We start from the raw sequence: 25,110 nt of genomic DNA, 5'->3' as shown, positions 1-25,110 counted from the left end.
AACAGCAGCCACATTTCCTGGTGACTAAGTCGATAAAGGCTGGGGCTTCGTGGAGGCAGGGGGCTGGCCTTATTGACCTTCAGCCAAACCCCTTCTAGTGGACCCCACCCAGTCACTTGGCCTTGGACAATCTGGTTACTGGGCAGCCACAAGGTGGCGCTGGTCCCTGCGCTGCTGGTCAGTAAGCGCTGCAGCTCCATCTCACTAACCCTTGACTCCTCTCTTCCCACCCCCAGACCGTGGGCTGCCTTGGCCTCTCCCCTCCTCCTCCCGGGACCCTGATGAAGGAATTGCCCTCAGCCTTTCTTCTCTTCTGCACAGAACTCCTCTGCGCTCATGGCCTCATGACTCTCCAGCCCCCCCATCTCTTAAGCTCTAGACCCCAGATACCCAAAGGCCTCCTGGAGGCCTGCCCTGGGCGTCCCTGAAGTTGCCAGAGGCCCCAAGGCCCGACTGGAACTTATCGTCTCCACCACTTCCCCCGAAGTAGCACAACCATCCACCGGGTCCCCTGCGGCTTGTCCACAAACTGTCCTAGCTGCCTCCCTCTTCTCACCTCCCCCATCCAATGGATGAGTCACCTCCCATGCATCTCTCATAACTGTCCCCTGCTCTCCATTCCCAAGCCACTGCCCAGCTCAAACAGAGATACCTCTCCCCTGAACCTGCAGCAGCCTCTCCCCTCGCCTCCTGCCTCCTGTCAGGTCCCTTAAATCCATTCCCCCCAACCAGAGCCAGGGCAAGTGTTCTCAACTAAAATACTTATGGGAACATTCTACTTAAAGTCATTCCACAGAGTGGTTATTTATTCCAGAGTCCTCCTGGGTCAGGTTCCTTACTGAGGACTAAGAAGAGGAGGAGTGGTGTTGTGTGGGGAATGATGTACAGACCCACACTTGAGTGCAGGGACAAGGGCTCTGAGAAAGGAAGGAAGAGTGGGCCCCAGCCTATCCAGGTGCAGGACAGAAGTGGGGTCAGGGAAGGCTTCCTGGAGGAGGAGATGCCTGAGTTGAGTCCTAGAGGACAAGCAGAGCAGACAGGAAAGGATGTGCAGGCAGAGGGAACTGCATGGGCAAAGGCTCAGAGGAAAGAAAGAATGTGTGTCTGCTGGATGATCCAACAGCAAGGAGGCTGCTGTGGCCAGACAACAGGGAACAAGGCTGGAGACAGCCAGGGCCCTGAGGAGCTGGGCTTGATCCCGAGGACAGTGGGAGTCCTGAGAGGGACTTGAGCAGGAAAAGGTGAAGGTCAGTTTCAGTTTCAGGCTGATCGTGCTGGCTGCTGAGTAAAGCTCTCACTGGAGAGGGAGAATCTGAGAGACAGAAACCGGGTCTCAGTGAGGGTCCCGTAGTCTCAGCGGTCCCTGGACAGCAGAGGAGAGGCTGGGCTGGGGCAGGTCAACCTTGACTGGGTCTGATCTTCCACCAAGCACTGGGGCCTCCAAGGATCCTCCATCCTCAGGAGTCCCTACACCCTGGCACCAGGCCATGCTCACCTCAACCCACTCCTATATGAGCCCTTTTCCTCTGCCTCACCCTTCCCAGAACTGCTGTCCCCCTAGAGGTTTCAAAGATATCGGAAGGGGGAGGGGACTCCAAGGCTGTGTCTCCCCCACCCAACTGGGGCTGGGGGCCTCATCTACTGCTCACATCCCCTATGACTTCTCCTCAACTCAGAGCCCCTGCTCTGCCTCCTCTCCCCTCCTGAAGGCCCCCTCCCCTGCCAGGCTGATGTTGGGGGGTGAACCTTGATGCTGGGGTCGGCCCAGCCAAAGCCCAGGGCCCGCTCCCCAGACTGAAGGCTAGTGACTCAGCCCTGGGTGCCTGGGTGGTCGTGGCTGCCCCAGTGAAGATAAAGACAGATGGGCACAAAGTGAGGAGAGGAACGGGTGTGGACTTTATGACAGTTCCGTCCCTTTAACAACTATTTGCTTAGTGGAGAGTAGAGTCAATGGCCTGGAAAGACTGCCAGGCCCTCTTCCACTCCTCTGAACCCCTTCTTAGGTGAGGCCCCCTCCCCTTGACTGAGCCGCCCCCCTCTCCGGGGGCCTCAACCTCACTCTCACCCTTTCATCTCTCTTGGAGACAAATTATGATTCAGGCCAGGATCCCGGACCCTCCTCTCTCTCTCCCTCTCCCTCTCCCAGAATGTGAGACTCCAGAGATGGGAAAAGACTGTTCTCTGTGTCCCTTGAGACAAATCAGAGGGACAGACAGATTCTGCAGTGATTGGCGACCAGGTCAGCTCTGAGGAAGAAATTTCTCGAGGTTGGGCCCTGGGCCCCCCAAATGGTAGCAGAAGGAGACAAACAGCTGGGGCCGGTGTGGGCGGTATATCTGTTGCAGCCTGAAAGGCCCCAGATTTCACTGCACTCAGCAGCAAATAATCAGAGGCTTTAAGATGGCAGGAGACACAATGAGAAGAGGAAGGCGGCAGGGCTGGGGACTGCAATAGGCTGGGAGATTGGGGCAGCAAGAAGAGTGAGGCGAAGGCTTCCAGGAAGCCTCTCACCCAGGCAGCCCTCCACGATTCTCTCCCTCCAGCCCTGAAGCCCCCTTGCAGCCCTCAGGGTTCATAGTGGGACCATCCCTCAGACATCACACTGTCCCATCTTATCACCACACAGAAGCGTAGACTGAGGCCCAGAGAGAGTGCATGAGATTGTGATTGCAGCCATGTTGTCCCAGCTCCCAGCCCAGGGTCCTTCTCGTGGACAGACCCATCCCTGAGGGAGGCTACCAAGACCCAGACACCTTTTCTGAAAACTGGATCCTCCTTAGTGCCGGGGATCTACAGAGCAGGCCTCCTAGCAGCCCTCTGGCTGGGCCGTGGCAGAGAAGGGAAATGGGCTGGTAGAGATGGAAAAGGTACAGGGAAGGACTTTGCAGGGGAGGAAAGAGCACGAGCCTAAGCAGGGAATCTAAAACACACTGGGGGGTGAAACGGCATCCGTGAGCCCACGGAGGGGTACGGGGCAGTGGCAGGAGAGGCTGGGTAGCTAATGGGGCCTCCCCACACCACCCTGGGCCCTTATCTGTCTTTATGATCCACCTCTACTTCACACCTGCTGCTGTTTGCCAGCCCTGCCGGCCCTCCAGGGCTGCCTGGAGGAGTGCCCCCTCCACTGGGCATGGCCAGAGCTCAGGCTCCACCTCAGCCTGGGGCTGCTGCCTGGTCTCCTGATGGGGCCAGAGCCACAGAGGTCACCTCTGGAAGGACCCTGGTAGGGAAGTAATTTTCTCAAGGTCACCCAATGAGTACATGTGTTGGGACTTGGGGGTGGAGGGCAGTCAGCAATCATTAAGCTCCTACTGTGTGCTGGCATGGGGCTAAGCCCTGGGCAGCTATGATCTCATTAAGCTAATAGACATGGCCCACTGTTAGCTCCATTCCATAGATAAGAGAACAGGTTTGGAAGGGGATACAGTGGGGCAGGGATGGGGCCGGGCTAGAATCCAGGCCTGTCTGACTGCCATTCAAGTGCTCTTGCCTCTTCCACAAACCTCAGTCTCAGCGGAGCCGAGGAGGTGGGCTCAGCTCCGACACACGGTGGGTGTGTGGGTGGGCAGAGCACAGATTTCAGAAGAGAGGCTGGCCTGCACCTTCACCCCCAATGCTTGCTGGGGGGACGTCCCACTGCCTCACCCCTCCTGCCCCCTCACCTGCCTCACCTCCTCGGCCTCCTGGGATTTCTGAGCCCAATCTCCCAGCAGGCCTCCCCATTTCCACTCAACGCTGGGCTAACTGCATTGGAACATTCACTTTTAATTGCTTTTTTTTTGGTACCTTTTCCAAAGGCTTTACTGAATCCGAGGTGGCTGGGGGCGGGGATACTGAAAGGGCTGCTGACACAGAGGATCTGAGCCCCCTCAAAGATGCCTGGACCACAGGCGGCACCCCCCCCCCCCCCCCCGCCAACCTCCATCCTGTCCCCAGCTCACAGTAGAAAGCCTACGGGGAGCATCACAGGCTCAGGAGCAGAGCAAACCCTGAAGGATGCTCACCTCTTGCCTCCTGAGCCCACGATCCTGCATCCCTCTCCCACAAGAGCCTTCCCAGGCTGCTTTGACGAAACTTCCTGGATCGGGCAAACTCACATTAAGCAAAGTTCTTGAGGATTAGGGGCTAATTAGGGAAGGCTCAGAAGGAACATTCTAGCATTTTTTCCCCTTAAGATTCCAAAGACCTCCCAGCCCTATCCCGCTGTCTTATAGATGGGACCCTAGAGGCCAGAGAGGGGCATGGCTGGCTTGGTTCACACTGTCCTCAAGGGGAGGAGTTGTCAGGAGATGCTGAAGGGGACAGTGTCACCCACCACCCACCCCATGAGGGAATCGAATGGGAGAACAGGAGGTGGGAAGGCTCAGAGCTGTTGGAGGGGAGCCAGCCCCTTCCATGGGGAAGCGCCAGAGGAGAGAATTAGCGTCAAGGAATCCAGGGTTCCGAGCGCCAGGAGGGGCCTCAGGACCACCAGCATCCCCAGCATCAGGACCTCTGGCAATCTTTCCATGGCCTCTGTGAAAGGTGAGTATCTTGCCAGCCTCAGCTACTACCTGAAAAAGCCACATCCCTGACTGCTTGGCCTGTTGGAGTGGAGAGCTGCCTTCTGGTAACACCCCCGCTAGTGTCTACTCAGCCCTCAGCTCCTGACCCTGTGCTCTCTAGGCCCACAATGGCCCTGCGGTACTTAGAAGGCAGTGCCCATGTCCTCCATGGCCTGACCCCCTCTGGACCAGCACCCCTGCCCGTCAGCACTTTCTCATCGGACAAGCTCCACTTCCCTTCACTGTCCCCTAGACAGCCAGGAGCCAGGAGACTGTGTCCCAGACCTGGCTCTGCCTCACACCAGGTATGTGGCATTGGACACGTCTCACGATGTTTGCCCATCTGGAAAACAGGGAGGCTGAATTCAGTGATCTCAGAGGTATCAAGGGACCATAGGGTGCTGAGCCCATGTTCCTAAAGTCTGTGATTCCAATGTTCTATCATAATGAAAATAAAAACAGACATTTAGCATTCATTATGGATACAGTTTTAAGTGCATTACATGTGTTAAACTCATTTAATCATCACAAGAATCCTCCCATAATAGTACTATGAGGTAAGTACTATTATTACTGCCATTTTACAAGCAAGAAAATCAGGACACAGGGAGGCTGAGTACCTTGCCCTAGGTAGTAAATGGGAGCTGGGATTTGAACCCAAGCGGTTGGGCTCCAGAACCCACAGCGGGACACTGCTTCTGATCTCCCTATTCTCAGAGTTGACACCATGTGGGGCCAGCATTCTGTGATTCCGAATTCTGTGATTCTGTGAGAATCTGCCAGGCGGTTCTCGTAGCCTGCTGGGGTTCTAACTGATAAACTGTAGCCCCGATCTTCTGAGACTTGCTCTGAGGAGGCTACAGCGATTTAGAACAGCTCTCCAGGAGAAAGCCTACCACTTGGTGCTTTCCCTGTGCCATCCACTCCCCCAACACAACACAAGAGAAGACAGTGGACCCGGCCACTGGAACCCCACCTGGCAGGGAGGCTGAGGTCAAGGTCAGATGGGGAGGGTCAGACCAGACCTTGTGGTCACCCTTGACTGTGTGAGAGGGCAATGGGTGGAGAACAGCTCACCGTACTTTCCCCTCCTGGGGCAGCTCATGGGGGGGCTCCTCACACACCAGCCGGGACTCCCCATCCAGCAGGTAGGTGTAGACAGTCTCCTAGGACAGAAGGCACTCATGAGATCCTGAGGAGAAGCCCTCCCAGCTGCCCAGTCCCAGCCTGACACGGGTCTGGATGACAAGGTCACGGGCATCTGTTTGTCTGTCTTTACTCCTCAGGTGATCCTAAGTGCGGTCAGGGTAGGAAGGCTCCCTTATGACCTCAGCACCTCACTCTCTCCTCTTGGAAGGGTTCTGGGCAGGCAGTGACCCATCACCCTGCCGGCTTTCCTTACCTATCACCTCACATCCAAGGTGCTGGGGAGGGTCTGAAGGGCTGAAGGTACAGACAAATCGCCCCAACCCCACAGCCCTGAGATGTCTCCCTGCCAAGTCTCCAGCCTCAGCAAACAATAACTGAGTGTCCACTCAGGGCCGTACTGCAGGAGAGGCTCGGAACACCCTGGAAGCTTCCCTCCTACTTCAGATACACAAACAACTCTACAAGAAATCACAAACTATGACCCAAGCCAGGAGGGCTTCCTGGAGGGAGTGACTTTAAAGTTGTAACTGGAGTGGGAATTAGACACATTCAGGGAGTGGGTGAGGCACAGAAGAATGGCTTCTGGGCCGAGTATTAGGTATGTAAGTGTAAAGGGCCCAAAGCATTGACAGACCTGATGGTGGGGGCAGGGGGCACCGGAGGTGGGCTTGGGGTCAGCCCAGTGCTGAGCTGGAAGGGAGCTGGGGGAGGGTGTTAGGGGGAGGGGCTGCTGCTGGGGAGGGAGGGGCTGGTGAGCCCTGTGAGACAGGAGCTGATTTGTATTTTGGAATGATCACTCCCCAGAGTGAGATCAAAGCTCTGGTCAAAGAATGTCAAGTCTGCAGCTTGTCAATCCACCCTCCCCAAGGGCCCAGAGCAGTCCTGCCTTCAGTTCCAGACCATGTCCTGGCAGAAGCACTTGCCCTCACTGACCCACAGGAGAAAAGCCACATTCCCTCCAAGCAGGACTGGCTACACTTAGGTACCCACAACCAACACAACCTGCAGAGTGTCTCCACTGCCCGCATTGCAGGTGATAAGGGAGACCCAGAGGCTCAACAGAGCCTACACCCCATCGAGGGGGCACCCCTGTGCCCAGCTAAGTATGCTGAGAGGTGTTGTTTTCTCAGGGGGAGAATGGAGAGCTCTCCTCTCTGCTAACTGTATCAGGGAGGGCTTCTGGAGGAGGTGACATTGCAGCTAAATGTTAAAGGCCCACCCTCAGTAAGTGTGGAATCCTTCTCAGCAGAAGCAGTTGCCTTTCACCACTGTGACAGTCCACAATCCGGTCAGACACTCTTGTTGCCTGTGGCTGTCCCCAGCCAGCCCCTGACCCTCTCCCAACCCCCAGGAGATATCCCAGTCTCACTTCAAGAGAATCTGAGCCAAGCTTAGTGGTGGCGTGGGCCAGAAATGATAGGGCCTGAGGAGAGTGAGAAGGGCAGACACAGGAAGACCTGGAGCCCCTCTGTCCTCCTGGGTGAGGGTCTAGCTGAGGAGCTCAGGGATGAAGAAATCAGTGGGAAGGAAGCCACCCAAGCCTCATCTGTCTCCAGCGTCCTTCTTCTTTAAGCAGCCTGGGAGGGGCCTGAAGGATTTGGCCTCCCAAAGAGGTTAAGACACTACCCAGCACCCAGGGTCACACAGAGAGTCCTGCCCTGGCAGAGAGAGCGGTGGGCAACCTGAGGGTGGGGAGGCAGGAAGGAGCCTCCCACTCCCTCCCTCACAGCCCTCTAGGTTAAAATTAGCTGAGTTTGTTGCAGAGAAGGAGGGAACCATTTCAGACACATCAGCACCATCTGCATTTGCGGCTGCCTGCCACAATGGGTGCTGATGAGGGAGCCAAGTGCCAGCAACTCCCCTCCCTGGGGGTTGGGGGGGGTAGGGAGACCCCTCCCCCATCTCCTCACCCCTCCCTAGGGGTAGAGCAGACCTCCCATCTCCCCACCCCTTTTTGGAGGGCTGAGCCCCTCCATGCAATCACGGCAGCAGGGCTCTGCAAAGTCAGGGCTTCCCCAGCTCGTACAGGTCTCCGGGGAGCACCGAGGCAGACATTTCCCACTGCCCCAGGAACCTAGTCACCTGGACCACAGCTGTCTTCCCAACCCCCAGCTTTGGGGATACGATTAATCCAGTACAGGGCGTCTGTGCTGGCACAACCACCAGGCATCCTGCCTGTGAAGACTAGGCCAGTCACATCCTCCTCCCCACTCCCAGCGCAGCCTCGCGGACGCTGACCTGCCATCCTCCCCACCTCCTCTTTTCCAGATGTTTCTCCACCCCAGGCCAGATGTTGCCTCAGTCCCATCTCTGGGAGGATTTATTTTGGGAGCCAACATACCACCCACTTCCTACCAATTCCACAATCAATAAAGCTCACTCATTAGCCCTCCTCCTGGGCTCTGAACTTCCAGGAGGTTTTGAAAAGGCAGAGCTGAGGAAAGGGAATGGGGGTGCTTAGGTGCCAAGCCCCATTTGTTCCTGTCATGCTGTGTGACCTTGGGGGAAGTGCCCTCCCTCTCTGGGCCTCGGGTGGTTCATCCATCCAGCAGATTCAGACACAATGGGCTCTGCTGGTGGCTGATGTCTAGAGTAGGGGAGGGGACATTCTAGGCTATGAGGACCCAGTTTAGGCATCTCCTCCTCTATGAAGTCTTCCATGTGCCTTAGGGTAAGTCAGAGCCTCCCTCCCTGGACTGACAGTCCCTGCTTCCCTCTATCTGGCACAGCTGAGACACTTCTGCTTTGGGTCTTGAGGGCCAGTTTATCCATGCTACTGCCTAAGGGATGGACAGTGGCCACTGGAGCCAGGTTGGGGGGTGGCCTGGGGCAGGTGAAGACGGTCACAGTCTCCCCCAGTCTGCAACCTCATCTGTGGTGTTGGGATGGGTCAGAGAGAAGCTTAAAGGTTTCTAGAAGACACCTTGTCCAGCCTCCTGACTCCAGACAGGACACTTTAACTTGGCACAGATCCATTCATCTAGGCTGAGCCCCATTTCAGCACCTCCCAGACCCGGCATCAAGGAAGTTCTGCATGTCTACTTTCAATCCTTCCTGCTGTACATATTCCAAAGCCCACCTGACTCCACTATGTCCTAGCTATTATCCTAGGTGAATCCATTCCATTATCTGAGACATGATCTTTCCAATTAAGCTCTAAAGCTCTTTTTGTCCCAGACATTCCAGGATTCCTATATAAGTTCATTTTGAGGGCTTAGCGTCAGTCCTCCTCCTCCAGGAAGCCCTCTCAGAACACTCACCCAAACCCTTCACGGGGGGAGGGGGGCCCTGCTTCTTCTTTCCTTCTCAACCCTGTAGGTACAGCAAGGAGCTGGACAAAGGTTTAGGGGGGCAGGGGAAGCGTGGGACAGGTACCTACCACTCTGGGCAGCACAGCTGACAGGGCCTCTTTGACAGCCCATTGCAAGCCTGCAATGTCGATGACGGAGCCCAGGCTCAGCAAAGCATCCTGAAAGAGAGGAAAGGGCAGTGAGGGCCTTTTCCAGGCAGGCCAGGGCAACCCCCCTACCCAGGTGGCTGGGAACACAAATTCCCAGCTTAAACCAGCGCCCAAGGCTCGCAGACACTTGAATCCCAGGATCTTAGGATCTCAGAATCCAACCAGTCTTAAGGCCCTAGAATGTCCAAGTCCCCTCATCTTACAGATGGGGAGACCGGGGCTCAGAGAAGGGCCAGGGACTTAGCAAAGAACTCACAGTGGGTCAAGAGGTCAAGTCTAGACTAGACCCCAGGTCTCTTGTCCTTCAGACAAGGACAACTCAGGAAAGCAGGGAAAGTACAAGCTTCCACATTAATACAAAGCAAAACGAGCAAACAAAAAACCCCACATTTGAATCCTAGCTCCACTATTTATTAGCAGTGGGCATCTTGGTCAAGTCACTGAGCCTCAGTCTTCTATCTGTAAATTGGGGGCAACTGAGGCTATCTCCCCCTACAGGCTAATGTGAAGATAAAATGAAACTGAGTCCTAGAAGTGCCTCACAGGGTGCCCACACACATAGGTGCTCAGCTAAACATTTGCTGAATCTGAGTCCCACTCAGTTTCCTGAGGAGGGAGGTGGTTCACACAGTCTCGTTTGTCAGCCTAGTGAGGGGCTGGGAGTAGCAAGAATCCAAGGGGTGCATGAGCCCACAAGATGCGAGAAACATGGGCCAGCCCCTGGCAAGATAGGAGGAGAAGGAGAGATCAGCCTTGACTGCCTCACAGCCTTCCCGTCCCAGGAACAGTCCCCGTCCTTGGAGAGCCGGAACAGAGACAAGAAAGGTCCCTGCTTCTCGCTCTATTAACTTGGCCAGAACCATGGGGATCAAAGAGAAAGGTAATGGAACAGAGGATCCAGGGCCAAGGCAGAATTGTGACTCATACCATCCACTCAGCTGTGCCTTCCCCACTAGCCCCTGGAAGTTCTTTCTGATGGCTTCCTTGTGGATGGCTGAGTTCATAAAGCAAAGCGATTAACTGTAGGATGCAGGACACATGGCGTGGCCCCATTCTTGTGAAAGTGATATGAGATTGAGGGTCTTAGTGGACCACAGGCTCAGCATGAGCCCGTAGTGTAAATGTGGCTGGTAATACATTAAAATGCTGAAACTGCCGGCCGTATTAATAAAGATCCATTAACCTAAATAGAGAAGATGAGAGTTCCTCCACTGATTCAATCATCCCCAGTGCATTGTGTCCCAGGTAAGGACAAGATGAGACTCATTCAGAGGAGATGACCCATGTAAGGAGGGAACTGGAAATCAAGTCCTGCATGTCACTAAGCTTGGAGAGTCTAGGGGTGCCTAGCCTGCAGCAGAGCAGAACCCAGGGGTCTCAGTATTTGACTCCAATATCTCAGGCTTTCCTGGGCAGGGGGACTGGACTCTGTGGTCCTGGAGACAGCCTGGAGACCCATAGGATTTCACAGGAGGCTGGCCTTGGCCCAGTGGGATGAAAGAACTTCTTCTAGGCAGAGCCACGCTGCACAGGCACAGGCCACCAGGAGAGAGGAAGTGAGCTCCCCATACCTGGGGGTATGCAAAAATGGCTAGATGCCCATTTTTCAGAGTAGCTACAGAGGGGAGTCCTGCACTGGGGTCCAGATGAAGCCTAGGGTCCAAGCTTCAGCTCCAGATTTCACCTTGCATCTTCTTGGCTTCAATTTCCTCCCCTACCCCACCTCCCACTCCCACCCAGTCCTGTGTTGCAGGATGGGGGGCAGTAATGGGCTGTCTCCCCCAAATGCTCACTTGGCTCAATTGCTTTCTCGAAGCTCAATTGCTTTCTCGAACCCCCAACTCCTCTTTTATCCCCCTCACTGCTCAAGTGAAGATACATTTTGGTCATGAAGATGTGTCTCCATCCTAGGACATCAGAAGTTGCGCATTCCAAACAATACAATCCCCAAATTGGATCAATTCTCCTTTGACCCTTAGGCGCTCCTCATCACAGTTCACACACCCTCAGCACCACACATACCCAGCCACACAGCCACAAACCTTCACGTCCTCTCAGAAATACCCCAGCCTGCCTTCAGACACCCTCCAGGTACACACAGGTGCAGCTACTTCCTTATGGAGTCACAAGGCCAGGACTCAGCAACACCTGCACGCACAGTATACACATGGGCTATTGTGGCCTTTCGAGGTCAATTCTGCAGACTAAGGCAGGGAGGAAGAGCTGATGCCCCAAATAATCCCCAACTAAAATCTGTCAACCCAGGTTCCTCAGACTGGGGTTCCCAGGGCTTGGCTCCAGAGGTGGTGCTGGTTTAGGTCTGTTCCTGCCTGGAGACAGTGGGGATGGACAAGCTAAGCCCTGAGGGGCCCTGCCCTCCAGTGGAGTTTATGTGTATAGTGTGGAAGTTGGAGAACAGGGGCCAAGGTGATGGAGTAAGCTCTCATGTAGGGAGAGACATTTCTCAAAGCCATAGACTTGGGACAGCTAAGTGTCCCCACTTGACAGATGAAGAAACTGAGGCTCAAAAAGAAGCAATGCCCCATCTGTGGTCAGCCAGCCAGTCAGGGCAGAGCCAGGTCCAGAACCCACGACTCTGGATCTCCAGCCTCTCTCTTGCTTCTGCTCTGCACCGACCCCCAGCTCCCTCCTCAGGGGGCTTAGAGAGAATAGTTTGTCCTTTGTTCTGATTGGTGGCTCCTCGACCTGCCCTTTACTTGGATTGGGGAACGCCCTGAATTGTCCTTTACTGGAATTGGTGGGTGCCTGTCTGGCCTTTGCTTGGATTGGTCAGTTTTCTGTGACTCCTCAGGCAGAGGGCAGGATTATGGCAGTGACGGGGGGAATGGGAAAGGAAACTTTGGGAGAGTTGGGGCAGCAGCGGGGAGGGGTCCTGAGTGGGCTGGATGCAGACATGGCCCATGAAGCCCGGAGCTCTCTGCCTGGCATCCTTCTGTCCACCCACCTCCTGGCCCTGCCCTGCCTGCCCCAGGATGGGGGGTGTTGAGTGCAGGAACCACAGCTGGGAAAGGCCACTTCATACCTGGCCTTTAAGACTCGCTCACATGCCAACTTCTCCTCGAACCTTCTCTGATCTCAAAGCAACTTCACCTCCTGCATCAACTCAGGGAGGAAATAGCTCAAATTCCAAAGTCCAAGCGGGGGCTCAGAGGACAGAGTGGCTGCCCCAGTGAAAGGAGAATCAATGGGGAGCAGCTGAGAATGGGAAGTAGGGAAATTCCCAGTTTGGAGGCCCAGGTGGGGACTAACAAGGCTCAAGTCAGAGGTTAAAACCCCAGAAATCTTAAAAAGATGAGGAAAGGAAAAGTACAAACAGAGCCATACCTGTTCTCACGAACGTCTACACATGTCATACATATACATACTGCCATGCACACACCCTCACACAAACACGCACACACACATGGATAAAAACGCAACCCTATATACAATGCACACATAAATATGCACTTAGGCGTGTACACACACGCACATGCAAACACACTCACACACACACAGCCAGGCTCAGGGTGAGGCGAAAGAGGTCACGTTTCCTGCTTTTGCAGCTTTCCTGAACAGCCATCAGTATAAATATCAGCAAAACAACCAGCAATCCCAGACTCCAGAGGAGAATCTGTGGTGTGTAGAAAAGTGCAGCGATTTCCAGTCCTGTCCCGGACTGACTATGGAAGCTCTGTGTGGCCTTGGTAGGCCCTTTCCTCTTCTGAGCCTCAGTTTCCTCATTATTAAAAATGGGTCCTTCCAGCTTGCAACATATAGTTCTATGATTTTGTGTTTTAATTCAGTGAGGATGGGTGGATGGATATGTGAATGGATGGATGGATGGATGGATGGATGGATGGATGGATGGGTGGATGGATGGATGGGTGGATGGAGCCTTTCTACTTTCCCCAGCTCCCTACCTGCAGCTGTATTGTTGGAGGTAGGTCCACTCAGCACTACAGACAGTGCCACTCCCACACACTAATCTTTCACCTCAGATACCAAGAAAGGGGAGCCTGTTCTGAGTGAGGGCTCCTCTGGAGCCAGTGTTGGGGCTGGATCAACCTTTCTGCACTCATTTGGACAGGGGAGAGGGTCTGGACAAAATTACTTCTAACTCCTTAATGGATTATATGAAGCCAGAGACCTTGGCCTTATCCCTTCTGCAGCCACTAGCACAGGCACGGATGGCCTTCTTGAAGGTCAGTGTCACTGTCACAAGCTAGTTTCCTGCCTTGTCTCCATGAGTCTCTATGTCTTTCCCCACCTCCACTGACCCTTCTATTGCTCTTCCTGCTGCCTGGAACCTAGAGCCCACCCCTCGCTCTCTGGAGGGAAGCCTCCTAGTGCCCCCACGGAGGCCTAGAAGAAGGTAGTAACATCAAACCCAACACTCAGGGGCCTCCTAAGACAAGCTGTGTTACCGGGACTGGCCATACATACTGACTTACCCAGCTCTGCCTGTGCTAGGTCCTGTGTGGCCTGGGGTTGTGGGCGCCCTCCCTCTCTGGGCTTTGGTGTCCTTTTCTCTAAAGGAGGGACCTTCAAGATCCCCCAGGACTTTGGAGTCCCTCTCCCTCTCTATTCCTCCTTCCTTCCCCCTGGGGCTGTCTCTCTCTCAGGCTCTGTCTCCCTGATCTCTCCGAGTGTGTCGTCTCTCTCCTTTTCTCCATGCTTCCCTCAGTTGACGCCCATCTCTGTCACAGGCTGCTCTCCTGTCTCGTCTCCAAGAATCTCAACGCCTTTTCCCACCTCCAAATCCTCTCTCCTCTCAGATGGCTTCTGCCCTCTCTCTCCTGTATGGTTCTGCCCCTCCCCCCAACTCCTGGCTCTCCTGCCCACTCCTCCCCCAAACCTCTAAATGGTTACCTTGAAAACTTGGGGAGAAAGCCCCTGACCCAAGATAGGCACCCACAGGACAAGGGAACCCAGGAAAGTGGCCATGATGAGAGAAACCAGGGGTGCCAGGGCAGATGCCATCTATTCTTCTGCTTCCTGCCTCCCATTCTGGTGGGCATTATACACAGTCTCTTCTCTTCCCAGAGAACAGGGCCTTCAAGGGCAAAGGCGCACATTTGTCTCTGAGCCCAGCATGTGCCTGGCACTTGTAAGCCCATCTGCTCCACCGGGGTGACTGGCAGAGCTCCCCCAAAGGAGGCCTCCTGGAGGCTCAGGCCAGAGAAGCCCCTGTGGGCTGGGCGTCAGACCCCAGCCGAGCCCGAGCACCCCAAGCTTACTCTGTGACTCTCACCGTCCTCACAGCGTGTCTGGCCCTATAGAATCAGGAGACAGCCAGGAAGCAGGAGGGGCAGCCCCATCTCCTCCCTCCCCTCCTGCCGGCCCAGACCTGCCACCCGCCCAGGAGCTGCCTCTAACAGACACTGGTGCCTTAAATACGCCAAGAGCCGCCCAGGAGTGCTAAGATCTTGCGGCCCCAGACCTCCCCTCAAAAAGGCTGAGCTGGACCAGGGGCAGGAAAATAGAGGAAAGAGGCTTGGTGACCCTTGGGAGACCTGATCTGAGGAAGCGACAGGAGAGAGACCCAGGCCACAGTTGGACAAGCTCACATGTCAGGGCCCTGCTTGAGTGGGGTATCAGGCTTTGGGGGAGAAAAGGCACCTTTCTCAAGCACCTACTGTGTGCTAGAGGCGTCCATCAGTGGTTCTCAAACTTGACTGTGCACCAGAATCCCCTGGAGGGCTTGTTAATATCCAGCTTGCTGGCCCTACCCCCAGAGTTTCTGATACAGTAGGTCTTGGATGAGGCCAAGAATTTGCATTTCCAACACATCCATAGATGCTGCTGCTGCTGCTGCTGCCCCAGGGACCACACTTTGAGACCCAGCGACACACGCTCTCTCTCATCCTCCTACCAACCCTGGGAGGCACCTGTGCTGACCACACCGTTTTAGAGCTAAGGAGACTAAGGATCAAAGGGGCGGGGCCTTGCTCAGGTGAGAACGACCCAGCTTCTGGCAGCAGGTCTGTGCCACTTCCCTCGCACGAGGGGGCTCCTCAGAGCAGGTCCCCAGAGAAGGCAGAGGCAGGCGTCCTGGAAGGAGCGAGGGGGCACAGTGGGGTGACATGGGGCCGGGGTGTGTGGAAGGGGCTTCTTGGAGCTCAGGGGCCCAGCCCTCAAGGAAGGACCTGCCCTTCCCCCTTCCTCCTACCTCTCCTTCTCTTCCTCTCCTCCCTCCTCTGGGTCCCCCCTTTCCCCTCCCCCACCCCTCGCAGACTCTGGCTTCAGTTGTTACTCCAACAGGGCCGCGTCCCCAGCCTCCGAGCCACACTGGAGACACGTGCACTGTAGAATACACCTGAGCCCGGTCCTGGCGCTCCCCCACCCCGTCCCCCGACCTCCCGATGAGCTCGGCCCCATCCTGGGGGCTCCTTCCCTCCAACATTTACACACAGCTCCTCCCGGGACCCTCACCATTTCTAAGCCAGTCTCAGCTTTTACTCTAGCTCCTGCCTCCTCCAAAATGCCCTCCCAATTGTCCCAGGCCCCCCTGGATTCCTCAAGGGCTAGGTTTGGGGTTGGATGAAGGAGAAGGGGAAGGAATTGGGGAGGGAAGGCAGGAATTGTATGAACAGTCAGCTCTCCGAGGACCTGACTCGCTGGGCCCCCTCAGTCCCTAGCACAGGGTCTGGGGTGAGGAAACAGCAGAGTGGGAAGAGGGAGGAAGGGCAGAGCCCAGTGTGCAGGGGGAAGATGGTCTCAGGGGGAGTCCAGGACAGGCTCAGGGCTTCTCCCCTAGCTCCCCACGTCCCGCTGCCTCATCCACAGGGCAGAGCCAATAGCTGCCTCCACTCCCATCGCCCACATTCTTCTCGATGCCACAGTCTTCCTCCCCAGCACATCAGTAGCATCCCCTCATCACTGCTGTCCCAAATACCTGATGCCTCTCCTGTCCTTGATTCCTGGGCCAAGGGCCCGTGTGGGCAGAGTTCGGCACAGCGGGCTGGCAGGTGTAAGCTGGCTGTGAGTCAGTCATACCACAAAAGAGAAGCCTGGGCAGGAAGGAGGTGGGCTCCCCGACCCCAGTGGTGTGCAAACAAGGACAGGGGCCCTGCTACGGAGTCTGTGCCATGAGAAAGGACTTGATGAGCCTGGCTGGCCTCCAGCTCTGGGTTCCATGACTCTTAATGTCTTCAAACCCTCCTCAGCCTCACCCGCTCCGTGGCCTTCAGCGTGGGCTGGGAGCTGGACAAGGCAAGTCCAGGAGCCTCTGAGAGGCGAGCACAGTGGCCCAAGCTGGAGAGGAGGATGGAGCTGAGCGACCCAGTGGACGAGTGTCAGAAAAGAGTTACTGTCTCTCCGGAAATGATGGCTGAAGGAACAACTGGGTACATGAATGAATGAATAAATGAGCCTCCCACCCAGGGGCTCGTACAGCCCTGTGCTCCCCATGATGGCATGGCATGCAGAGTTGCCACTACTGTCCATCTGGCTCCCCGATCAGATTGGGGGTTCTTAGAGGGCAGAGGTTGCGCCCTATTCCTCCTGGGGACCCCGGTATCATGCAGCCTGTCACAGGTGTCAGGAGGTGTTTGCTGAGCTATAAAATGATAGCTGGACTCCGAGTGCCCAGGGCTGTTGGGCTGTGAAGGGTATATGCCATTACTAAGCAGAGGGATGGACCCCATGACTCCACCCTCTCAAAGTCTCCCAAGTCTGGCACAGTGACTGTCTTAGAGGAGCCTAAGGTAGGAGGGTGCCTTGTGCTGAGAACTTTTGGCAACCTTTCCAAGGCATCTCTGCAGGCCAGGAGGCCTTTCTGCCTCAGGATCACCTCCCAGTGCAGGCTGGGTAGGGGACAGCATGTCAGGAAGGAGGGGCTCTTCCCTCAGAGGAGCACTATCTTTATCACCTTCTTTCATGAAGGCTCCTCCAGGCAGCCTTCCTGGGTGGGTCACTTGTCCTCTTCCCAGGCCTCCGGAGAATTCCCACAGGATCAGAGTCTACAGGGCCCCAGGCCTATGGAGCCAAATCCCCAGCTTGATGAGGGTAGACTAAGACCAGGAGAGGCAGGAAAGGACTTGCCCAGGGTCTCACGTGGAGTCAGGAGGCCTTTGCCCCAGTCCAGAGGCCTCCGGGACACACTAGGCTCCCTCCCTGCTATGCACTGTTTGTCTTAGCGGCCCCTCCAGTTCCTTGCCTTGGCCAGCGGATGGGCTGAGCCCCTCTCAGGTGCCGGGTGGAGCTGGGTGCCCTCCTCCAGGCCAGGGACAGGGCCTCGTGTCTCTCCCTCTGTGCCAGACACGGTACCCACAGTGGGAGGTAAATGCTGGATGGCACTGGCCTGGCCCAGGGTCAGTGTGGGCCTGCAGAGGGCAGGGAGGAAGTGCTAACCTGGGGAGGGGCTGCTGGGAGTGAAGGGCGGGCAGGTCTGGCAGAGCATCTCCTCCAGCACAAGACCGACAGCAGGAGACAGAGCGGCTGCCACTGCCATGGGGCTCTCCTGGCTCTGACCTGAGCTCTCTGTTTCCCTCCCAGCCTTCCTGGGTTCTCCATATCTGTCTCTCTTTCTCTCAGTCTGTTCTTCTCTGGTATGTGTCTCTCCCACAGCCTCACTGTGGGTCCCATGACTGTACTTGGCTCTGTCTTCAGGGCCTGGCCCATCCCAGCTGTTCCCCAAATCCAGGCATGGGGGGCGGGGGTTGGGAGGGAGGGTGAGTCTGAGAAAGAGACTGGGACAGAGATGAGGACCGATTCAGAGGCAGAGGGACAGACACAAGAGCCAGGAGGGGACCCTGGGGACAGGGCTGGGGAGGCCGGGCTGGCCAGGGTCTTCAAGCCTCCCCAGTCCCGAGGACAAAGCCAGAATTGGAGGGAGGAGCGGGGTCCACCCTTTCCCTCTGCACTGGCTCCTGGCCCCCCTTCCTTCTCCCTGCCCCTGCAGGAATGTGTGAGCACTTTAATTGTTCCTAAAAATAGTCCCACTGTATTGGGGGCTGGAATGAGAAATCTTCTGGGCAGGGTTCATCTCAGGCATGTCCCTGCCTCTGAGCTCCCAACCACTCTGTTCCCCAGAGCGGGGGGCCTTTCTGAGCCTCCCCCAACCCGTAGCTGCAGTGCTGTATTCCTCCCTTGCAGAAGCCTGCCATGGCTCCCAGGGCCCTGGGATAGGCTCTGAGCTCCTGGACCTGCTGGAGTTGTTGGTGAAGCACCTCAGACGAGGCCACTGCTGTTCCTGCTGACACCCTGGTCCAGGCTCCACGCTCTAGACTATTCCCAACTCTCCAGCCTTAAGCCCCCAACCCCTTCATCCCCCCACCTCCAGGCCTTGGCTCCTCCTTTTCCATTTCCTGCACCAGATGTCCTCTCTTCTCCCCTCCTGTCCTTCCAGGCAGGGGTTCCTAACCCTGGGGCCGCAGACCTGGTACTGGGCTGCAGCCTGTTAGGAACCCGGCCACACAGCAGGAGGTGAGTAGTGGGCGAGTGAGCAAAGCTTCAACTGCCGTGATGCACCCCATCACTCGCACTACCGCCTGAACCATCCTCCCCCCGCCCTCATCCGTGGAAGAATTGTCTCCCACGAAACCGAAACCGGTCCCTGGTGCCAAAAAGGTTGGGGACTGCTGCTTCCAGGCTCAGCCCAGGTCTGCCCCAGTGCCCCACCCCCGCTGTGCTATCCTGCTCCCTGGTCCTGTTCTCATCCCCACCTCCCCTCCACTGTTCCCCTTGGCAGATCAACAAGGGCTGAGCCTCTCCGTGCCACCGCTGCCCCGAGCAAAGCTCTGAGGTGCGGCCCTTCTCCAGGGAAGGGGACACTGGGGAGACACTGCAGGCTCTGGGGCCCCACGCCCTGCCCTGAACCCTGGACCTTACTGGCCCCTCCATCTCCCCACCCCAGCTTTGGTTTTCTCTTCTGCACCCCGGGCCTGGAATGTCTCTCCATTTCAGTCTCCGGGTGAAAGCCCATCTAGTCTCACCTCCTCTCTGCCTCCATTTTTCAGGTGGGGGAACCGAGCCCCAGAGAGGGGTGTTGACGGGTCCACAAGTCCACAGGAGGCTGGCCGTGGGCCTCGGTCACACCGCATCATTACGCAGGGTCCCCTCGCTTGGGCTCCAGAGGCAGGGCTCCTCACACAACCCACCAGCCCACCACCCCGCCCGGGCAGACAGGCTGGCATCCAAAATCATTTGCCTTTGGAGGGCCCAGGAAGCCACAGAACAAACATCCGGAGTCTCTGGAACTTCTCCTACTCTCCTTCCTCATATCCTCATATCTCAAGGATCCGGGAGCAACCGAGTGCGTGTACACACACACACACAGCCCAGGGCCGGGTAAACATGTGAGCCCAGGAGATCTCACGTGACTGTTGTGCCTGTGAATCTGTGCAGGCCCTTTAGAGGCCCCCAAACCCTAAAAAGATGAGGATGTACCCCAGTCTCACCAGGCCTTATATAAATTTTGTCTTGGAAATGAACATTAAAATCACATTTGTGTGACTTTTCTGATTGCAAAATTCTGAATACACTCATCACAACTGACTTTTTTTCCCACTTTGTAGGCCGCTCCTGCTTTGCTAGTGACCTAAGCACATGTGTGGCCTGCCCATTAGTTGTCCACGATGCATGTCCCTACAGGCCATCATGTAACCACAGCAGAATATGTCCCTTGGGTTATTAGAAGGATATCTGTGTGAAAGCATGTGGCTCTGGGACTCTGGGAGAATGTGTGTGAAAGTGTAAATGTGTGAGCACCCCTGAGGCACCATCTGTGCACAAGCCATCTGCACGTACGGCTGCCCGTGCATGTGTGATGTGGGTTGTCAGTGTCTGTGTGAGCCTGGGTGTGTGCAGCAAGTGTGTAGCTGTCTGTGGAACTGTGAGTGCTCCAGTGGCTGGTTTTGTCTCCGAGCAAGTGAATGAGTTCATGGTTGAGTGTTGGCATCTGTGCCTGTGGGGGGTTTGATTCTCCTGCCCCGTGGACCCCACCACCTCCTCCATCACCTCTGCCAGACCTGGGCTCACATCCCTACCCTGCCACACACCACCTGTGTGGCACTGGACAAGCTTTTCACCTCCCTGGGCTCAGTTTCCTCATCTATAAAATGGTGCCTTCTCCCAGAGCCACTGGGAAGACTCAAGTGGAACCATGAGGTCCTGCCTAAGCTGTTCCCAGCTAGGGGCTAGGCCACCTCTGTGCAAGTTACAAAGAGGTGACCCCAACCCTCTGGGCAAATGCAGCCTGAGGGGCAAGGATTGGTGGGGGAGAATGAGCTGGGTTTTAGTGCCACCCTGCCTCTGTTGGAGCCCTGTGCAAGCAAGGTACAACCTGCGAGGTTAGAAGCTGTGGCCCTGCAGGTGACCAAGAAATACCAGCTCCCTTTCTTCCTGCCCTTGCTCCAGGTATGCTGCCTGGGACTAGAGGGTCTCTGACTCTGGACAGAGATGAGGCTCTGAGCATACCCGCCCCCTCCTAACTCCCCCTAGGGTTCTGTCCCCTTCACCCACCCTCTACCCCACCCTCTCCAAAGCCCAAGAGAAGGCCCTACGGAAGCCATAAGGGGGGACTGACCAGATCTGGGATGCAGAGACCAGCTATGCTGGCCAGAGGCTCAGAGACTACCCCCCACCCCACTCTCATTGTCAGACAGGGAGACTGAGGCATGGAAAAGGGCCAGGGACCCTCCAGGGTCACAAGTGAACCCGGTCATTCCAAGCCTTTGTCTCAAGATCTCTGTGGCTGGAGTTGGGAAGACCCAAGCTCTGGACTCTTCTGGCTCCAGAATGGAACCCAAGGGAGTGGGTGGGGTGGGTCCCTCCCAAGAGACAGGCACTTCCAGACCTGTGCTCTCAGCTACTGGGGTGGATCTCCTACCCATCCCCACCCACCCCACCAGGGCCAGATCCCCTACTGGTGTGATTAACCAAATTATGGCATTTTTTTCTTGAGCAAATTGCATCGGCCTAATTGAATGAGGCTGCAGGAGCCTGGGCTGGAGGCTGAGAGCGGGTGAGGACGGCAGGAGCCAGGGAGAGGAGTGGGGGGGAGCAAGCTGGGGTGGGGAGGCCCTGACAATGCCGAGCAGGGGACAGAAGGGGCGGAAGAGGGAGGGCTGAGAGCATAGAACACATCATTCATTCTGTGCACCCTCTCTGTGCACCCACTGGCACTCCCATCACACCAGGTGTCTGGGCACACGGATTTGAGGGGTGGTCTCCCCAAGAGACCACTGAGCATTTGCTCAGTGCCAGGCACTGTGTTCATTTAAAAGCACCATTTCACGTAATCCTCCCAACCACCCTATTTTATACTTGAGGGAATTGAGGCTCAAGAGATAAAATAACTTGCTAAATATCACAGCCAGACAGGGTTGTCTGACACCATAGCTTAACAGGTACCTGCAGCGTCCCACTACCGAGCTCCCGCCCTGCCTCCAGGAAGCCTTCCTGGAGAGTTCAGAGAAAGGAACAGGCCTCACGCCAGCTCATACTTGGGCCCAGACACCATTTCTGTCCCCATCGAGCGTTTCTCCTTGTCCACTCTGTGATGTCTGTCCTCTGTCTGACGGTCAGCAGCTGAGGCTGGCGCTGATCCGACATGATCGCACACACCCCCGTCAACCACAACACACCGCAATCCCTCTCATTCCCATACGGCATCCACTCTGTGTCATACTCACCACCTCAGGGCAACACACAGGGACACGATCACTGTCACCTTCATATGGCATGTCCCACATACTCAGTGACACACAATCACTTCACAGTGTCCACAGTGTCACACATCACTGTCACGGGGCCACACACAGTGAAACTATCACTTTTGCCCTCAATCAGGGTGGCCCACCTTCAGCGTCACACACAATGTCTCAAGGTCCCCAGTGTCACCCTCACACAGCCTTACACATACAGTTCCAAGCTGGCTCTGTGTTGCACTGTCTCATTTCAGCGTCATCCAGGACCTTCTGACCTTAAAAATATCCACCTTTGGTGAAATGACATCATGTCTGATATTTGTGTTAAAATACTTCAGCAAAGCAACCTACAAAATGGGAGAAAATATTTGCAATCATATATCTGATAAGGGGTTAGTATCCAGAATATATAAAGAAGTCCTACAGCTCAACCACAAAGCAAACAAACAACCTGATTTTAAAATGGGCAAAGGCCTTGAATAGACATTTCTCTAAAGATGTACGAATGGCCAACAAGCACATGAAAAGACGCTCAGCAGCACTAATAATCAAGGAATGCAAATCAAAACTACAGTGAGGGGCTTCCCTGGTGGTGCAGTGGTTAAGAATCTGCCTGCCAACGCAGGGGACATGGGTTCGAGCCCTGGTTCGGGAAGATCCCACATGCCACAGAGCAAGTAAGCCCGTGTGCCACAACTACCAAGCCCGCGTACCACAACTACTGAAGCTGGGGTGCCTAGAGCCCGTGCTCCACAAGAAGAGAAGCCACTGCAATGAGAAGCCCGCGCACCGCATCGAAGAGTAGCCCCGGTTCACTGCAACTAGAGCAAGCCCATGTGCAGCAACGAAGACCCAACGCAGCCAAAAATAAAAAAATAAATAAATGTACTTTAAAAAAAAGGAACCGCAATGAGATACCACTTCACACTCATTAGGATGGCTGCTATTAAGAAAAAAAAAGGACTTCCCTGGTGGCACAGTGGTTAAGAATCCTCCTGCCAATGCAGGCGACACGGGTTTGAGCCCTGGTCTGGGAAGATCCCACATGCCGCGGAGCAACGAAGCCCGTGCGCCACCACTACTGAGCCTGCACTCTAGAGCCCGCGAGCCACAACTACTGAGCCTGCGAGCCACAACTACTGAAGCCCGCAGGCCTAGAGCCTGTGCTCCGCAACAAAAAGAAGCCACCACAATGAGAAGCCCGCACACTGCAACGAAGACCCAATGGAGCCATAAATTAATTAATTAACTAATTAATTAAAGAAAAAAGAAAAAAAGTGTTGGTGAGGATGTGGAGAAACTGGAACCTGGTACACTGTTGGTGGGAGTGTAAAATGGTACAGCTGCTGTGGAAAACAGTATGGTGGTTCCTCAAAAATTAAAGATTAAGTTACCATGTGACCCAGCAATTCCACTTCTGGTTATATATCTAAAAGAATTGAAAGCAGGATCTTAAAGAGCTATTTGTACACCCATGTTCACAGCAGCACTATTCATAAAAGTCAAAAGGTGGAAGCAACCCAAGTGCCCATCAGTGGATGAACTGGTAAACAAAATGTGGTTTATTCATGCAATAGAATATTATTCAGCCTCAAAGAGGAAGGGAATTCTGACATATGTTATAACATGGCATGGATGAACCTTGAGGACATTATGCTGAATGAAATGTCAGTCATGAAAAGACAAATACTGTATGATTCCACTTAATATGATATACCTAGGATAGTCAGATTCATAGAGACAGAAAGTAGAAGAGTGGTTACCTGGGGCTGGGGGGAGGGGGAGATTGTTTAATGGGTGTAAGTTTCAGTTTTGCAAAGTGAAAAATGTTCTGGAAAATGGCTGCACATCAATGTGAAGGTACTTAACACCACTGAACCCTACATTTAAAAACAGTTAAGATGGTAAATTTTATATTATGCACATTTTATCACAATTAAAAAAATTTTTAATAATGTATTTCAAGAAAGGAAAATGAAAAGAAAAGAGGGGTAGATGAACTAAATATGTCTAAATCTTAATAACTGCTAGATTTGGGTGAGGGGTATATGGCAAGCGTATTGTATTCTTCTCCCTCCTATTGTGTGTTTAAAATATTCCATAATAAAAAAAATTGTACTCTCCCTTGACCTCACACCTCTTTGCAGCAACCATGCCTCTCCTCTGCATCCCTTCACAGTGGAAGGTCTCCAAAGGGCTGACTATGCTCTGTCTTCACCTCCACTTACCACCTGCACAGGCCATCTGGCTTCTGGCCCCACCCTGTCCCCAACAGGGTTCTTGCCAGGCTTATTTAAGCACGTGGCCTAGCCCAGCACAATCTCCCTGATCCCACCTTACCTGACAGCGTGGCAGCCTCCCTCCCTGGTGAACCTCTCCCCTCCCGTGACTTCTGGCTTCATCTGTCTGGTCTCCTCCACCTCCCTGGCTGCCCCTCCTCTGTCTCTTTGCTGCTCCCCTTCACCTCAGGGCTCAGTCCTCATTCCTCACCTCTTCTCTCACTACGCTCTCTCCCTAGGTCATCCCAGCAAGGTCCATGGTTTAATAAAGCAGCTCTGCCTGCTGACTCCTAAATATATCCCCAGCCTGGCCTCTGCTGCCCACTGGATGTCTTCACCTGGATGTCTGACTTACATCCGAAACAGGTCTGTCAGTTTCTGCCTCCTTGTCCTCCCCCATCCCATGAACCCTGACCTTCCCCGAGTCTTTACCCATCCCAGTAACATCTCTACCAACCATCCCTTGGTTCTTCAAGCCAGAAACCTGGCAGCCATCCTCCCTTTTTCCTTCTGGTTCATCCTCCAATTCATCAGCAAGTTCAGTCATTTCTACCTGCGAATATCTCCAAGGTTTGTCCATTTCTCTCCAACTCTGCCCACCCCTTAGCCCAGGCACCACCATCTCCTGCCTAGGGGGCTGCAGCAGCCTCCAACTGTCTGCCCGTCTCCTCTTGGCCCCTCCAACTGGTCCCCCGCATCCACTCTGTAGCCAGAGTACAGACTCTTTCAAAATCATAGACTGGATCATGTCATTTCCCTGCCTGAACCCGTCGGGCTCTTCCCATGACAGTATCACACACAGGGTTGTGTGTTCACAGTTCACGTGGTCACAACCATTACACACAGCATCACACATTCAATGTCAGGGTCAGGGTCACACAGTATCACATCCTGGTTTTCACACACTTGATGTCACTCTGTGTTACGCCCTTGGTCGCACACTCAGACTCACCATATGCCTGGGGCCCACACTGACCATTCAGTGTCAGACACTTGAGCTCCAAACTCAGGACCACACCTGTTAT

The 25,110-nt window shown here is 54.9% G+C and overlaps 1 protein-coding gene across 2 annotated transcripts in view; it reads right to left on the bottom strand.

The window, feature by feature from the left end:
- The window catches only part of PDE2A (phosphodiesterase 2A), a 90,946-nt gene that overhangs the window by 22,145 nt on the left and 43,691 nt on the right, over positions 1 to 25,110 (bottom strand). The window contains exons 3-4 of one of the 2 annotated variants that reach the window (XM_060018326.1): positions 9,073 to 9,162; positions 5,622 to 5,707 (exon numbers count right to left, since the gene is read on the bottom strand). In XM_060018326.1, coding sequence (XP_059874309.1) covers positions 5,622 to 5,707; positions 9,073 to 9,162 — 176 coding nt within the window. Of the gene's footprint in view, positions 1 to 5,621; positions 5,711 to 9,072; positions 9,163 to 25,110 lie in introns of both variants that reach the window. The other variant, XM_060018325.1, reaches the window with a different exon arrangement.

The sequence above is a fragment of the Delphinus delphis genome, chromosome 8 (genome assembly GCF_949987515.2).
Source record: "Delphinus delphis chromosome 8, mDelDel1.2, whole genome shotgun sequence".
In the NCBI taxonomy this organism is placed as follows: domain Eukaryota; kingdom Metazoa; phylum Chordata; class Mammalia; order Artiodactyla; family Delphinidae; genus Delphinus; species Delphinus delphis.
This window is presented reverse-complemented; position numbering and strand designations above follow the sequence as displayed.